The sequence below is a fragment of the Macrobrachium rosenbergii genome, chromosome 7 (genome assembly GCF_040412425.1).
Source record: "Macrobrachium rosenbergii isolate ZJJX-2024 chromosome 7, ASM4041242v1, whole genome shotgun sequence".
Taxonomy (NCBI): domain Eukaryota; kingdom Metazoa; phylum Arthropoda; class Malacostraca; order Decapoda; family Palaemonidae; genus Macrobrachium; species Macrobrachium rosenbergii.
The window spans coordinates 8649372-8665520 of NC_089747.1; the positions used below are offsets into that span (position 1 = coordinate 8649372).

The 16149-nt window shown below is 39.8% G+C and overlaps 2 protein-coding genes across 2 annotated transcripts; one reads left to right on the plus strand and one right to left on the minus strand.

Annotated features, from left to right (window-relative positions):
- Positions 1-1204: 1204 nt before the first annotated feature.
- On the minus strand, positions 1205-5613 carry LOC136840089 (hornerin-like). Its single transcript, XM_067106476.1, has 4 exons — positions 5554-5613; positions 4987-5064; positions 4733-4866; positions 1205-4557 (listed from the first exon to the last, which is right to left on the minus strand). Exons 1-4 carry the CDS (start codon positions 5557-5559, stop codon positions 1332-1334), a joined length of 3444 nt encoding a protein of 1147 aa, XP_066962577.1. The 5' UTR covers positions 5560-5613; the 3' UTR covers positions 1205-1331.
- Positions 5614-11333: 5720 nt separating this feature from the next.
- LOC136840090 (protein rtoA-like) lies at positions 11334-14889 on the plus strand. Its single transcript, XM_067106477.1, has 4 exons — positions 11334-11577; positions 12564-12641; positions 12800-12933; positions 13094-14889. Exons 1-4 carry the CDS (start codon positions 11572-11574, stop codon positions 14175-14177), a joined length of 1302 nt encoding a protein of 433 aa, XP_066962578.1. The 5' UTR covers positions 11334-11571; the 3' UTR covers positions 14178-14889.
- Positions 14890-16149: the final 1260 nt, after the last annotated feature.

A 16149-nucleotide genomic window follows, 5' to 3' on the forward strand; every position in this document is an offset into this window, starting at 1 on the left:
GTAATAAACCTCTGTTCGCCCTTTGTTTTATTGATTTGAATTTTTATCTATACATGCATATATACATATATATTATATATACATATATATATATATATATATATATATATATATATATATATATATATATATATATATATCGGGCTTATGAGTCTTAACTAAAATTAAGACTACAACACTTAGGACAAACTAGAAACATAAAGCATCAGAATCAATTTCAAAATCTACTAAACTTTTGTTAAACACCCTTCACCTATATCTTCACATTATCATTTCACTGAAATACATGGGTTAACCCTTTCAAAGAGAGACTGATTAATTTATTAAGCTTTCAGTTTAGTATGAACTAGCAGTTGGTAGGCAAAGAATACGATGAAAAAAAAATGGCTCCACTGAGGATCTATGCTCGCAATAAATGAAGTTTGCCTTCTTTTAGCTTAAACTTCAACTAGGTGTGAAATATTGGTTGGTGGGGAAAGCATAGGTGAATAAAGGCCTTTACTGAGAATCACTGCTCATAGGGTAACTGAAGTTTGCTTCGTACAAACGATCTTCTTTGTGGCTTCTTCTCCTCTCTGAACCTCTGTCCCCAGAGACTTTGGTCTTCGGCACATTCTTCCTAATAGTGTATTTTGTATTGATATAGATCACACTAGTCAGAATAGCTCAAAAGATATTTCTAACTTCACTTCCTTCTTTCCATTTCTCCATACTTAATTGGGTGAAGATTTGCCCGTTATATTACCAGAAGTGTATTCTTTCACATTCAGAAAAAGGAGAATTATACTCATGTAGCAGTTATAACTTACCATTTCGAAATATTCTTATAAAAGATTAATATCATTCACATTTAGTTTTTTTTCCGTCACATCCATACCATTCTCTTCATTTTGATAACATGCAGTATTTTTCACAACTTTGGCGAGATTTTTCAACCAATTTCATTGTTATAATAAATGGGGTATAAGCTTTAAACTAACATGTCACATGCTGCTTCTGAAATCTTATTGCAGTAGTAGATTATTTATGAGTCGCCCAGTGATTTCTGTCAGCAATCATCGATTAGATTTTGCCAAATTTTTTACCAACTGCTTTCTTTAGCTCGAACTCTGCTATTATTCCCAGTGTCAGATGGTATTACAATTAATTACTAAAACGTTTTGTTTGCAACGGATTTGGAAAAAGGAACATCAAATACAAGACGTTGTCGTATGACGAATTTTATTAACTGCAAGTAACAAACAATTGTCTTATTGGGTACATCAAATTCATTAAAACTAAGATATCACAATGAGAGTGGATTAAACAGCACGTAGGTGAAGAGAGTTCAATCAGTTCTTGAGACGACGGATATGACTAGCTAACACAACAGACACACTCCTTCCGTTGCTGCCATTTGTAAATTGTGTGTTATCCAGCCTCGTAGAAGCAGAGCCAAAGGCATCTGAATCGACAGGAACTCCGGATGAGAATTCTTCTCCAGTCACAACAGAAGAGGATGATGTGTCTATAACTCCACCAAAAGATACTCCGCTATTCGTGATTTCTTCACCACAGCTTACATTGCCTCCAAAACCTTGATCTTGGAAATTCTGAGATCCGGTGAAATCTTGATTTTGGAAAGATTGTACATCACTGAGGTCTTTGTTTTGGAAATCCTGTCCGTTAACAAGTGCTGGGCCTCTGTTAGAGTCTTGATTGAAGGTTGTTTGTGAAGGTGTGGACTCTGTGTTCAGGAAATTTTGGTTTCCTCGAAAGTCTTGGTTTTGAAGATTCTGTTGGCTGTCGAAGCTTTGACCCTGGAAGTTTTGAGAGTTGCTAGCCCCCAAGTTTTGACTTCTGTCAGACAGCTGTCCTTGAAAACTTGTTCCTCTGCCAAATGCTTGACTCTGGGTCTGAGAATTAATATCTCCGTCTGAGTCAGAGTTTTGATTATTTTGGATATTACTGGATTCTTGATTCTGGAAGTTCTGGAGATCATTTAGCCCTTGGTTTTGTAAATTCTGAGCGATGCTGAATGATTGGCCTTGAGAACTCTGCTCTGCATTAACACCTTGATTTTGGAGGCTTTGCAAATTATCTAATCCAAGAGTCTGTGAATTCTGGAAGTCGTTGGGAGCTTGGTTTTGTAGGTTTTGAGAGCCACTGAGACCTTGGGTTTGGAGGTTCTGTGAACTGCTCAGATCTTGGTTTCCAGAAGTTTGACGACCTTCAAAGGCTTGGTTTTGGAGGCCAGCAAAGCCTTGATTCTGGTTTTGGTTTTGAATCTGTGCATTGCTAAAACCTTGGAGTGAGGAATCTCCACTGTTTCCATTTGTTTGGTTTTCTGTCAGGAAGTTGTTGAGGGGCTGCTGGTTTTCTTGACTGTTAGCACCGCCTTGGGAGTTCCCAGATGCCTGGTCACCAGTCTGGAAGCTGGTTAATGGCTGTTGATTTACTTGACTATTAGCACTACCTTGGGAGTTAGCGAGTTCCTGGTTATTACCCTGGAAGCTGGTTAATGACTGTTGATTTGCTTGATTATTAGCACCACCTAGAGTGTTCACGAATCTCTGGCTACCAGTCTGAAAACTGGTTAATAACTGTTGATTTCCTTGACTGTTAGCACTGCCCTGGGAGTTCACGAATCTCTGGCTATCAGTTTGGAGGCTGGTTATTGACTGCTGATTTCCTTGAATATTAGCACCACCTTGGGAGTTTCCATATCTTTGGCCATCACTCTGGAAACTGGTTAATGACTGTTGATCTCCTTGAATATTAGCACCACCTTGGGCATTTCCATATTTCTGGCTACCACTCTGGAAGCTGGTCAATGACTGTTGATCTCCTTGAATATTAGCACCACCTTGGGCATTTCCATATTTCTGGCTACCACTCTGGAAGCTGGTCAATGACTGTTGATCTCCTTGAATATTAGCACCACCTTGGGAGTTTCCATGTCTCTGGCTACCACTCTGGAAACTGGTTAATGACTGTTGATCTCCTTGAATATTAGCACCACCTTGGGCATTTCCATATTTCTGGCTACCACTCTGGAAGCTGGTCAATGACTGTTGATCTCCTTGAATATTAGCACCACCTTGGGAGTTCCCAAATCTTTGGCTACCACTCTGGAAACTGGTCAATGACTGTTGAGTTCCTTGAATATTAGCACCACCTTGGGCATTTCCATATTTCTGGCTACCACTCTGGAGGCTGGTCAATGACTGTTGATCTCCTTGAATATTAGCACCACCTTGGGAGTTCCCAAATCTCTGGCTGCCACTCTGGAAGCTGGTCAATGACTGTTGAGTTCCTTGAATATTAGCACCACCTAGGGAGTTCCCAAATCTCTGGCTACCACTCTGGAAGCTGGTCAATGACTGTTGATTTCCTTGATTGTTAGCACCACCTAGGGAGTTCCCAAATCTCTGGCTACCACTCTGGAAGCTGGTCAGTGACTGTTGATTTCCTTGATTCTTAGCACCACCTTGGGAGTTCCCAAATCTCTGGCTACCACTCTGGAAGCTGGTCAATGACTGTTGATTTCCTTGATTCTTAGCACCACCTTGGGAGTTCCCAAATCTCTGGCTACCACTCTGGAAGCTGGTCAGTGACTGTTGATTTCCTTGAATATTAGCACCACCTTGGGAGTTCCTAAATCTCTGGCTACCACTCTGGAAGCTGGTCAATGACTGTTGATTTCCTTGATTTTTAGCACCACCTTGGGAGTTCCCAAATCTCTGGCTACCACTCTGGAAGCTGGTCAATGACTGTTGATTTCCTTGAATATTAGCACCACCTTGGGAGTTCCTAAATCTCTGGCTACCACTCTGGAAGTTGGTCAATGACTGTTGATTTCCTTGATTTTTAGCACCACCTTGGGAGTTCCCAAATCTCTGGCTACCACTCTGGAAGCTGGTCAGTGACTGTTGATTTCCTTGAATATTAGCACCACCTAGGGAGTTTCCATATCTCTGGCTACCACTCTGGAAGCTGGTTAATGACTGCCGATTTCCTTGACTGTTAGCAAAACCTTGGGAGTTCACGAATCTCTGACTTCCGGCCTGGGGTTTGGTTATTGACTGCTGATTTCTTCGAATATTAGTACCACCTTGGGAGTTCACAAATCTCTGGCCACCAGTCTGGAAGCTGTTTGACGACTGTTGACTGCCTTGAATATTAGCACCACCTTGGGCGTTCCCAAATCTCTGGCTACCACTCTGGAAGCTGGTTAATGACCGCTGATTTCCTTGATTGTTAGCACCACCTAGGGAGTTCCCAAATCTCTGGCTACCACTCTGGAAGCTGGTTAATGAACGCTGATTTCCTTGATTGCTAGTACCACCTTGGGAGTTCACAATTCTCTGATTACCACTGTGGAAGCTGGTTAATGACTGTTGATTTCCAGAGGTGCTTGCGGTTCCAAATCTTTGGTTTCCAAAGTTGCTGAGAGTGTCTTGTGAAGACCCAGATTCTTGTAAGCTGTTGCTATAATAGGTAGTAACATCCTCTCTTGGTTCTTCACTGACAACTGCCTGGTATCCAGATGTGCCAGCAACGGAATAGCGAATCACCCTGCAGTTAAACAGAAATCATTTCAGTGGACTGACTTTGACTAGTAGGTAATATGTGTAGATTTATGAAAACTCATTTACAAATTTACTTTAAGAAACACATTAGTTTTTGCCAATCATATTAATCTGAAAGTGCTTGATTCTTCAAAATCTTTTACAGTATACTTCTACTATACCTGTACAGCCCATTTGGTTGGAGCCACCTGTATTCTCCTTCAGTCACACCAGAGGGTGAAACTGTTTCCTTGTGCTCTTTGCGATCACCTGTGCCTCCAGCATTCACGCCGTAGGCAAAGCTATAGGGAATGGGCTGAGGGGGAAATCAGAAATAACATTTGATCAAAAGCCAAAGTCTTACCTTTCCTATAGATTTCATGATTAAATTGTAAGGATATTGCTGTTGCAAAGATGCACTTCAAGATTACAGTACCTGTTGATTAGCGGAGTCCAGCTGTGGAGAGGCTGCTACTAAAGCAACAGTCCCAAGGAACAGAATCAGCATGTTGGTCTGTGAAAGAGACTTTTGTCAAAATACTGAAACAAGAGATTTCTGTCAGACTACTGAAATACAGGGTATTCTGAGAAGTCAGGAATTTTTTCTTCAAAATAGTGGCGCTGTTAATTTGCACCTTTGTCTAGCAAAAGAACCTCCTGCCTGTTGCTATCTAAAACATTAATTAATCACGAAATAGAGTTAAAAGTGAACTTTCTAATAAAACAGAAGAAAAATCCTGAAGTAATGAAATTAAACTAATATATTCGAGCCAATCAAAAGAAGCTTCGAAATACAGCCAGATTAGGAAAAATATTTTCTGCTTTCTTCATTTTCACTCAATCGTCTTCGTCTCCTTATCACCCACCCCTCGGCTCTCTTTCTGACTCAAAAAAGACTTTGACACTAATTGAAAAGATTCTTCCGCATGACGTAGCAAACACTTCACTAAGAACCAGCTAACTCTTTTCAATACAGCTGATTTGCTCTTTCCTTTGCTTTTACCTCCATGGTGTTCGTTGGTCGACCTCAGAAGCCACTGGTGATTCCTGCAGTCTGTCACCCTCTTTTTATAGGCCTTATTGTCTCATGCTGTGCTTTCCACGCGTCCTTCAAAGGGCGTTGCCCTTGCCTTCAGAATCCTTCCTGCCGGAGTAGTATTACGTATGCGGCCAGTTGCTTGTTGTTACTTGGAGTCTGAATCACTCATCAAGGCTTCCGAAAGAGTGATAGATATTTTTTTTTTTTTGGCTTTACCGAGTTTTCATTCGGTTTCTCTTCAATATACTTAGGGCTGGTGGATAGTTAGCCATTATCCGCTAAAAGGGGAGAGAGACAAGACAGCTTAGAGAAGAGGATGAAGGATTTTAACAAGGTCCATAAAAATTTTTATCTTTTATTGGCATTCTGATTGTTACATCGATTTCTCTCGGCAAAGTTAAACGAGTATAATCCACTTCCTGCCGACTTCCAAGAAAGTTCTGTTACTTTCATCAGCAGCTGTCACTTGGGCATATGTATGTATGTAACGAAGAGTTTACCCGGGGCAAGAATTTGCTACCGTTTGGTACTAAGGATCACTTCTCCTGTGTCGTGGTAACGATGTAGGTAGGACCATGGTACCTGCATCCTCTCATTGCGCCTAAACAAAGGAAATTCACCCTTTTTTACGTGAGAGAAACGAAGAATTAGAGAACATCATCTTTCCGTCTTAGTACTTGACTGTACGATTCAGAAAAAAAAAAAAAAATTTATCTAGATGGTATTGAGGATATTTTTTGGTAAGAATGACAACTTAAGGTGTGTTTTGAAAGTAAATAAAAAAAATGATTGCGCACACACGAAAGACGAAAACTTTGGAAAGAATGAAAAAAAAAAAACTGAATTAGAAAGCTTTTACGAAGCCTTAGATAGAAAGCATACTTCAGACGCCAGGTACTAGAAAACAGTAGAGAAGACAAAATAACGTGCCAAATAATGCGACGAAAGAAAGTTAGACCTGTAACCGAATTAAGTAGAAAGCGGTTTAAACGGACTAGATAGATTGCATGGTTTTGCCTTTCAGAGTATCGATTGCACGCCCACCCCAATCCAGATTATTCAAGTCTCTGTTTACTTTTTGATTGTCTCTTTTCTTTTTGATATATATTTCGAACTTATTCCATTTCTAGGTTCCATTTCATTTTTGTATTTCCATTTATTTCTTCGTAAATTTGACCTTCACGGCTTCAGATACTGAGGTTATTCTTGAGTTCGGCGTCTTCACCTGTTTGTTAGAGAGATTATGAAGAATGTTGTGTGGGAATTTCTGCAAAGATTTTATCAGTGTTGGGCCTTGACACTGACAACAAACCATTCGATTCTGGGATTAACTGGAATGTAACTTTAGGAAGATTCGACCCATTCAGTGATGGATTGCTCAGCCTTAGCGGAGATTTGCAGACCTCGAACCCTCTTATTTATTTCTTTTTTTCTCTTTACTCGCTCTTCTTTCGGGAATTCTGTTTTGAAGAAGATTATTTGCAATTCAGTGACTTTCAGCCTCATTTTGCAATTTATATATCCACTACCCAGTGGCCAGTGGAGTGTTAAACATTCTCACCATTGTAGGGGATGATGGGTCTAATTGTAGTTTTTTTTTTTTTTAATGAAAGGAGTGTCAAATAATAGAAACCTTTTGGGATCTGCTTATGAAGAGTTTGTAAAAGTTTATGGCATGGCATTTCTTCCAAAGTCTTTTCTGCAAAGTAAAGTCCCTGCTCTTCTCAACTTTTCTCTATCTCTCCCCGTAAGGGGGTTAGTGCCGTCAGTGCACCTCACGCAGTGCACTGTAGGCATTACTAAAGGTTCTTTGCAGCGTCCCTTCAGCCCCTAGCTGCAACCCCTTTCACTTCTTTTATTGTACTTCCATTCATATCTTCCTTCCATCTTGCTATCCACCCTCTCCTAACAATTATTTCATAGTGCAACTGAGAGGTTTTCCTCCCGTTACAACTTTCAAACCTACCTACTCTCAATTTCCTTTCCAGCGCTGAATGACCTCACAGGTCCCAGCGCTTGGCCTTTGGCCTAAACTCTATATTCCATTCCCAAACGTCATGCAACGCTTCTCTTGGCATTTCATTTGCCCCTTGCGGTGATTTAGTGTTAGCGTACTTTCATCTGAGAAAGCTTTCATTGTAGTGAAAGATACTTTCATGTGAGAGAGCTTTCATTGTAGTGAAAGGTACTTTCATATAAGACAGCTTTCATTGTAGTGAAAGATACTTTCATCTGAGACAGCTTTCATTGTAGTAAAGGGTACTTTCATGTAAGACAGCTTTCACTGTAGTGAAAGGGACTTTCATGTGAGGAAGCTTTCATTGTAGTGAAAGGTACTTTCATGTGAGAAAGCTTTCATTGCAGTGAAAGGTATTTTCATATAAGACAGCTTTCATTGTAAGAAAAGGTACTTTCATACAAGACAGCTTTCATTGTAGTGAAAGATACTTTCATGTGAGAAAGCTTTCATTGTAGTAAAAGGTACTTTCATATAAGACAGCTTTCATTGTAGTAAAAGCTACTTTCATGTGAGAAAGCTTTCATTGTAGTGAAAGGTACTTTCATGTTAGAAAGCTTTCATTGTGGTGAAAGGTACTTTCATGTGAGAAAGCTTTCGTTGTAGTGAAAGGTACTTTCATGTGAAAAAGCTTTCATTGTGGTGAAAGGTACTTAACAATGGGACATGTGAATCCGAACCACATTAAAGCAGCTTTAATTGTGGTGGAACTCCGGCCCATCAGTGACAGTACTCCCATGTGAGAAAGCTTTCATTGTGGTGAAAGGTACTGTACTTAGTGCCCGTGGGTGGATGCAGCTTATCGCCTCCCCTCCCCCCTCTGTTTGCATTACTTTCAATCTCCTAATTTTCACCCGTCCTCTTTGGTATCTTCTCTTCTCTCCATTTTTTAAATTATTACTTTACTTTGCTCCAATTTCCACTCCTCACAGAGGAGGTAATCCTTGAACCGAGCCTAGCAATATGACTCACTGGTTTTATTAAACTAATTAATGATGATATTACAGCGGTTTTATGTGGATGGCAAGGTATGGCACAGAGTGAATCCTTTAAAAGAATTTATGCCCAGAGGAACAGGATAATCCATTTTCGCATGGTTGCCCATCTTAAAAACAGCAAGACAAAGAGAAGGCATCGAATTGAAATAAAATGGCCACACACGTACTCCTTTCTACCAAATATCGCCAGTTATAGTGTGTCTCAACGTGAGTATTAAATCATCTAGAGTTTAAAAGATTGAGTGAAACTGTACAACAGTCATCAATTCTGCCTGCATCCGCATCTAAGCATAAATCTTTATATTTTTCTTTCATCTTTCAGTATCGACGCTGACGCCCTACGAGGGGTGAGCTAAGTTTATTTGGCTTAGGTTTAGTTGTGCATTAATCATAAATCATTCAAATTTTAGCTGATTCCATATCCGTCTCTGTGCTTTCATATCTTTTTCCTGTGGGTTATGGGTAAATTTTTCTAGAGACGACCATTACCATTCTTGTAATTTAGCATATTATGCGTTTGAACTCTAGAATTCCTTCTTTGGACAAATCAGTATTTGGTTCGACTAATCTTCATGAGACTGAAAGGGTATACCTTCCTGAATTCAGTTCCAAAACATGACTATGGACGCAGGAATACGCGTACCTTAATTAAAGGAATGAAGAAATCATCCTTCGAATTCTCCTGATATATTGTTGTCTGTCTCTTGCCAAAGCAGACCCAGACAACTGATCCAGTTCACTATGTTCTAACTGTAAAATCTGAAATCGAGACGGAGATCTTAACTGTTAGGACCTCCGTCTCGATTTCAGGTTTTACAGTTTAAACAAAGTGAACTGGATCAGTTGTTTGGGCCAGCTTTGGCAAGAGACGCAGCGGACAGCAATATATCAAGGAGAATTCGAAGCTGATTTCTTCATTCTTTTAGTTAAGGTTCGTTCATTCCTGCGGCCATGCATTGTTGTTATTGCCTACAGATCTTTAGAGATTAATGATTTATGCTTTACCTCGTCGATAAAACTTAATAAGAGCTCGACGGTTTCACAGCGATCCTTTTAACTTGAATTGCACACTAGCCTACCAATCCTAACTTAACGGTTCAAGAGCGCTGCATGGGTCGTGGCTAACTCCTCATAGGGTGCTGTCACTACAGGGTGGAACTTTCCCCAGGGCCTTTGCCAGTCTACAGCTCCGTTGAATTTTGAAATGCCACGGACTTTTGTCTGTTAATATGTTAACGTTAACTGCTGGAAGAAATTATTTTTAATATTCCTTTCCCTAATTTGATATGAAAGTTACGTCCGCATCATAGACGATAACTAAAAAAGCGCATTCAGTTTACTCTGATTTGAAGTGTCTGAATTTTAAGAACCTGGATAGGTTCACCCACTTTCATTCTGCCCTACAAAACCCACGTACAAGATCTTCCGTCCCAGGAATATGCTATCAACCTTTTCAACGTTTTGATGCCAGTCGGCCTATATAGTCTATTGTTCCATAATTATTTACATAATTTCTCACCACATCGCTGCATTAAGCGTCCAGTGTTTATTATAATACTTGTTAGGACTGCTTTGCCATTCCATTAAGGGCAGTTCACGTTCTTTTGCTCTTCAATGGACTTATCAAAGACAGTAATCAGTCCTCTGAAGAAACAGAAAAGTAACTGAGATCTTGGTTTACGTAAATATTCACCTCTTGAGTGAGGAGCAACGGAACTGACTTTTTATTCCGATTTCAGAAATAGGACAAAATAGGCAAAGAAAGCCTAACAAGTAACGGTGCTACTCCGAGGTGCTAGTACTAAACACCGTACGGTAAATGTAAAGTAGACGGCCGCACGAAGACATCGTTTATTAACATAATTTGTCGACCACACAAAATAAAAATAGTTGTATATAATACTTTGATCCCCGAGGGGCTAGTACTAAACGCGGAGCCACAAGGAGCTTCCGCCATGTTTATACTAGCACCTCGGAGTATGTGACGCGTAGACAACAAGCCAAAGTTGCACCCAAGTAACAATGAAAGGTTACATGAGCGAAAGGGAAATCCGACCTAGAAATGGATACTTAAGAAAGAAAGAGAAATATGACAAGTAGCAACAAAGACGTTTCAATAACTAAAAAATGTGCATTTGCTTTAGGCAGAAATGAGAGAGAAGTTAAGGCCAGGAAAACAGAGAGACAATATCGATTACCAAGAGAATGAGAAACGACGGTATAAAGTTCGAGGAACATTCAAAGGACGAGATTGGTAAGAAATAAGAAAAAGAATCAGAACTTTAATAGAGAAAGGAAATAAAGTAAACAGGTCCAGTTAAAGATACTAATAAGAATGGAAACAATAAAAATAGCAATGAGAATGAAATAAGCAGATCAACAGAGTTAAAAAAAGAACAAGTAAGAAGATCAGAGAAAAGATGCTAATTAATACAGAAATTTAACAGCCAACAGAAGTCATTTAATAGAAACAGCAAGGAAGATAGAAAAATAAAAACAATGACATGTTATTAAACAATGAACAATAACGAAGGTGTTATTCAACATAAGCAGTAGCGAATATAGTAGGCCTACTAAACCTTAAACAATAACAGAAACGTCATTACACTTTATGTAGATAATCAGCTAAGTTCCAACGGAATAAAATCGCAGGGAAGAAGAGTAAAATGAGTCTAGCAGAAAATGGAGCGCCACCAATCAAGAGGTTTGTGAACCCCCGTGCAATGAATGAGACGCTTCGGAACACCCGAAGGTGATATGGCGGGAAAACTCGTTTTCTGTCCTGTTGCCATCCTGACCAATTTCTTTTCTACGGTATTCCTGTCATCCATATTTCAAGGACTTCTAAGGTACCACTGAGAAAGTCTACTCAACCTCCCCTTCCCTCCTCCCCTAGCATTCAGTATAAAAAGAAGATCGCTGATAGTGGAAGACATCAGTTGTTCCTGAGGCCGAGTGACATTCACCATGGAGGTAAAAATATTTTTTTTATTTGTTAAAGGTTCCGAATCACTCATTCACTTTTTACTTGAATCATTAGTTCACATAATTGCTGAGTTTCATTCTTGGTTTTTTTAAGTATTATCACGTTTTATTATGTCATTCGGGAGATGACAAGGCGATTATGAAAATTAGCAATCCAAGAACTAGCTTCAAGACATCTGAAATTATAAAACTGATGTATAAAAAGCTTGATTCACATCCATAGTGTAGTAGAGCGAAGATGTCACAGAAGAGGGCACATCCAAAGACACGCTTTAGTAGGCAGGGGAAGGGAGCAGGAACACACAGATTCCTAATGATTTCATTCAAGTAGGCCTAGGTCTCCCAACTCTTCCAGTGCCAATAGTAACCCAGGTGTCTCAAAAGCTATGGCTCATACCTTTTTCTGAAAAAAGCTCTAGGCAGTATGCAAGTGGTCATTTCATTTGCAGCCAAAGTCATCTCGGTGGTATTCCATCATATCATGGTGTGTTCAGTGCCATAAGTTCCTTTATTTTTGTTTCCTCTTATAAAACTGTGAATTAATTCATAAGCAAATTGGGTCTTCGCCAGCTTTTGGTGCATCAGTTAAATGGCTTTTGTGACTAAATAAGGCACATTGCCGCTTGTACCAGACAACTACAGTTTATTAGAAGGTTTCATCATCCCTCTTTCACAATACAGATACAAAAGTCCCACCCTCCTCTTGATATTTCCAGTCGGCACTTTGATTAAAAAGGTCATATGAATGAAAACTCAGAATTTGGGAGATTTATTCACAAGCTATAACAGTTAATAGCAATAGATCTCCCAGCTAACTACTCGTCACTGTAATCAACAAGATTTGATGTTTAGACTGAAGTAAAACAAAGATAATAATGGTAGTTAAGTGCAGGAGGACACGTGAATATCAGCTGTCTCTTATAGTCCTCAATGACCATCAGTTTGATGATTTGCTCTTCTCCCTCCTTTCGCAGACGAAGATGCTGGTTCTGTTCTTTGGTATTGTTGCCTTTGCAACAGCCGCTCCCCAGTTTGACTCCGAAGACGAACAGGTAATTAAAATGGAATATTTTTTATTGAAAAACTAATCTTAACTTTCTAATAGCAACAGTAAAGCCATTATGAGAGTTAAATTTGTGTTATTGTGTCATAGTACCTGAAAAAAAATCCACGACATCTGCACACCACTTACCCAGCCATCATTTTCTAGTTCACGCCGTACAGTTACGCCTATGGCGTGAATTCTGGAGACACAGGAGACAACAAAGAGCACAAGGTAAAAGTTACTCCATCAGGTGCAATTGAAGGGGAATACAGGTGGCTCCAACCCAATGGCCTGTACAGGTAAGGCATCCCACAGCAGTTGTCAGTCTTTCTGTAGGAATGAGATTTCAACTGAAACGAAAACTTCTTTTCGAAAAACTGATCACTCTTATACAGAAAACTGAAATTATATGCTTTGCTAAATGGAAATAACTAATACTAGATATCTGCCACTTTACAGGGTAACTCGTTACACTGCTGATAGCGTTTCTGGCTACCGCGCAGTCGTCAGCGAGGAACCTGGGGATCAGGTCGGCACTTACTACAGGAACAGCAGAGAAGAATCAGAACAGCAGGGACTTGCTCTTAATAGTCAAAGGAATCAGCAGTCACAGAGCAGTTTCCAGACCGGAAATCAAGGATTTGTTAGCTCACAAACCACCCAAAACCAAGGCTTTAACTCTCTGCAGAATCAAAACCAGGCTTTCAGCGACTCTCAAAATTTCCAAAACCAAGAATTTAGAGGCTCTCAGGGTTCTCAAGCCCAAGGGTTCTCTAATGACCGCACCTTCCAAAACCAAGGATCCAGGTCTCAAAGCTTCCAAAACAACGAATTCTCGAGAGGCGACAATTCTCAAAGACAATCATTCAACAGGGAACAGAGCTTCCAAACCCGTGATTTCGAAAGTTCCCAGAACTTCCAAAGACAAAACTCCAACATTAACCAAAATGCTTTGAGCCAAAGTCTGAGCGCACAAAGTTTCCAGAATCAAGCACAAGACAGAGATCAATCATTCCAAGGCCAATCTTTCAACAGGGAGCAGAACTTCGATAACTTCCAGAACCAAGGATTCAGCAGAAACCAAAATTCCCAGAACCAAGGATCCTTTGACAGGCAAACCTTCCAAGTTCAAGTTTTAAACAACGATGAGGCACTTCTGGAACAGTCATTTAGGAGGGAACAAGGCTCTCCAAACCAAGGTTTGACTGCCTCTCGTGGCATCCAAAACCAAGAATTCAGCAACTCCCAATTACAAAATGAAGGCTTTAGCAGAAACCAAAACGCCCAGAACCTAGGACTCACAAGGTTCCAAATTCTCAGAACCAGAGAACAAATAGCCCTCAGGGTCTCCAAAGCCAAAGTCAGACTTTCCAGGCTCAGTCATTCAACCAGGAACAGAACTCTCAGAACCAAGGGATCAGTAACTCTCAGGACTTTCAGAGTCAAGATTTCCAGAACCAACGATTCGAGAATTTCCAGTCCTCAAGAGATGAAGGATTCAGACAGGGCCAGAATTTTCAAGGACAGTCATTCGGAAGAGTAGAAAGTTCTCAAAGATTCCAGAACCAAGATTTCCAGGACCAAGGATTTAGCAGCTCTCAGGGATTTGACAGTGAGGGACCTAACAGAGACCAAGCTGTCCAGGAGCGACCATTCACCAGGGAACAAAACTTCCAAAACCAGGAATTCGACAATGCCCAGAACTTCCAGTCTCAAGATTTCAGTAGAAACCAAAATTTCCAGAGCCAAGTATTCAGTAATTCCCAAAGATCTCAGAATCAAGATTTTGCTGACAGACGCAATTTCCAAAACTCAGCTACTGGAAGCTTCCAGAGGGATCAGAACCGGGAGTTCAGCAGCTCCAGGAATTTCCAAAACCAAGATCTCAGCAACGAGCAAAGATTCCAGAACCAAGACTCAACAGCTTTGCAGAACTTCCAGAACCAAGGTTTGAACGACAACTCGGAGTTTGGATTCAGTCAAGTCAGTTCCGGTCGTTCTTCTTCCAGGAATTTTGATTCTGCTATCAACGCTTCTCGATTTTCCAGCAACATCGATGAGGAAAAGGTTGCTGTTGTCCTAGCTAGGACTAACAACGCCAATCGGCTTGGCAGGCAGTTCAGTTAGGTCACTCACCTCAATGTATAAACTACTCTCACTATGATCTCAGCTGTCTCCAACGTGGACATTCGCTAAAATTTAACTTTGGTAAATGTGTGTATTTGTGGTCTGATATCGAATAAAGAGCGACATTTCTTGTCATTTTTATTATCACACAGTTCTAAATATTGCTGAGGTAAATAGGCTTGTTCTTATTTTACGAATAAAATGATAAAGATGGTATATTTGGGTCATCGAAACCTAAAAAGTAAAATGATGAATGGGTATATATTTTAGAATATACTTCGGAGTAAACTTCTTTAACATATAAAAAGGAAATTATATTGACAACTGGCAAACCATATGAAGAATATATTACACAAAACACACACACACACACATATATATATACAGTAAACTTAAAAACAAAGGGTAACACTTGGAAAAAAGGTTATGTGAAAAAATGCTTGAGGTCAACAGTGGGTAGGCACATGAGACACTGACTTAAGAGTGTAAGAAAAAAAGTGTTCTGCCTTGGCCTAATGCTGTGCGCTTGTAGCTTTGCTTCCTCTGAGCAACGAGTTCTAATATTAGTGCTCGAGTATATTCTCTAGTTGCATTAACATATATATATGTATATATATATATATATATATATATATATATATATATATATATATATATATATATAAATATATATATATATATATATATAGTGTGTGTCAGAAAAGCAGGTTGTTGTACGTGGAAGCCATAAGAAAAATGTCAATCCTTTTCATGAAGCAAGTAACAGAGAGTTATTTCTCGGATGTTGAAAATCACAGAGAACGACATGGAGACTATAGTTTACTCAAGAAGTAACTCTTAATCTAGAAGATCGTGACCTTGACCCTGAAAGATCATAATGTAGCTGAACCTGGCAAATAGCTTCCTCTGACGAGAGATTTGCAAAGATATCTGAAAATCAACATGGCAATGAATCGACATGGAGACTCGCTTCATCTTCCTTTTAAAATGATACTCTCTCTCTCTCTCTCTCTCTCTCTCTCTCTCTCTCTCTCTCTCTCTCTGTCTGTGTGTGTGTGTGTGTGTGTGTCCTCATATCGCAAATGGTAGCGAGTTCGACTCGGTAGCGACCAGACTTTTCTTTGATTCCGAAATCGAGCTTAGGAGAGGAACGTTATAGGCTAGTTCCCAAACAACTCAGTATGCTCCTGTTGACCTTAACATAATTAACGTGACATGATCGTTAATGAATATACTTCGCGCTGAATTCTGTCTCTTAACTTTGTAATTATCGAATTCTTAACGATAAAAATAGCAGTTATGCAAATATCACCTATGCCAAAACGCCCCGTAGTAGAGATTGTCAGTTATTCTCGTTTTCTATGTTGCCGTTGTTGTGGGTGACTTCA

Excerpts from the sequence above, each read along its gene's own strand:
- LOC136840089 (XM_067106476.1), bottom strand. Across the intron at positions 4,867-4,986 it reads TGGACTCCGCTAATCAACAG|CCCATTCCCTATAGCTTTGC; the intron begins GTACTGTAATCT and ends TTTCCCCCTCAG. Across the intron at positions 4,558-4,732 it reads CAACCAAATGGGCTGTACAG|GGTGATTCGCTATTCCGTTG; the intron begins GTATAGTAGAAG and ends GTTTAACTGCAG.
- LOC136840090 (XM_067106477.1), top strand. Across the intron at positions 12,642-12,799 it reads TTGACTCCGAAGACGAACAG|TTCACGCCGTACAGTTACGC; the intron begins GTAATTAAAATG and ends ATCATTTTCTAG. Across the intron at positions 12,934-13,093 it reads CAACCCAATGGCCTGTACAG|GGTAACTCGTTACACTGCTG; the intron begins GTAAGGCATCCC and ends GCCACTTTACAG.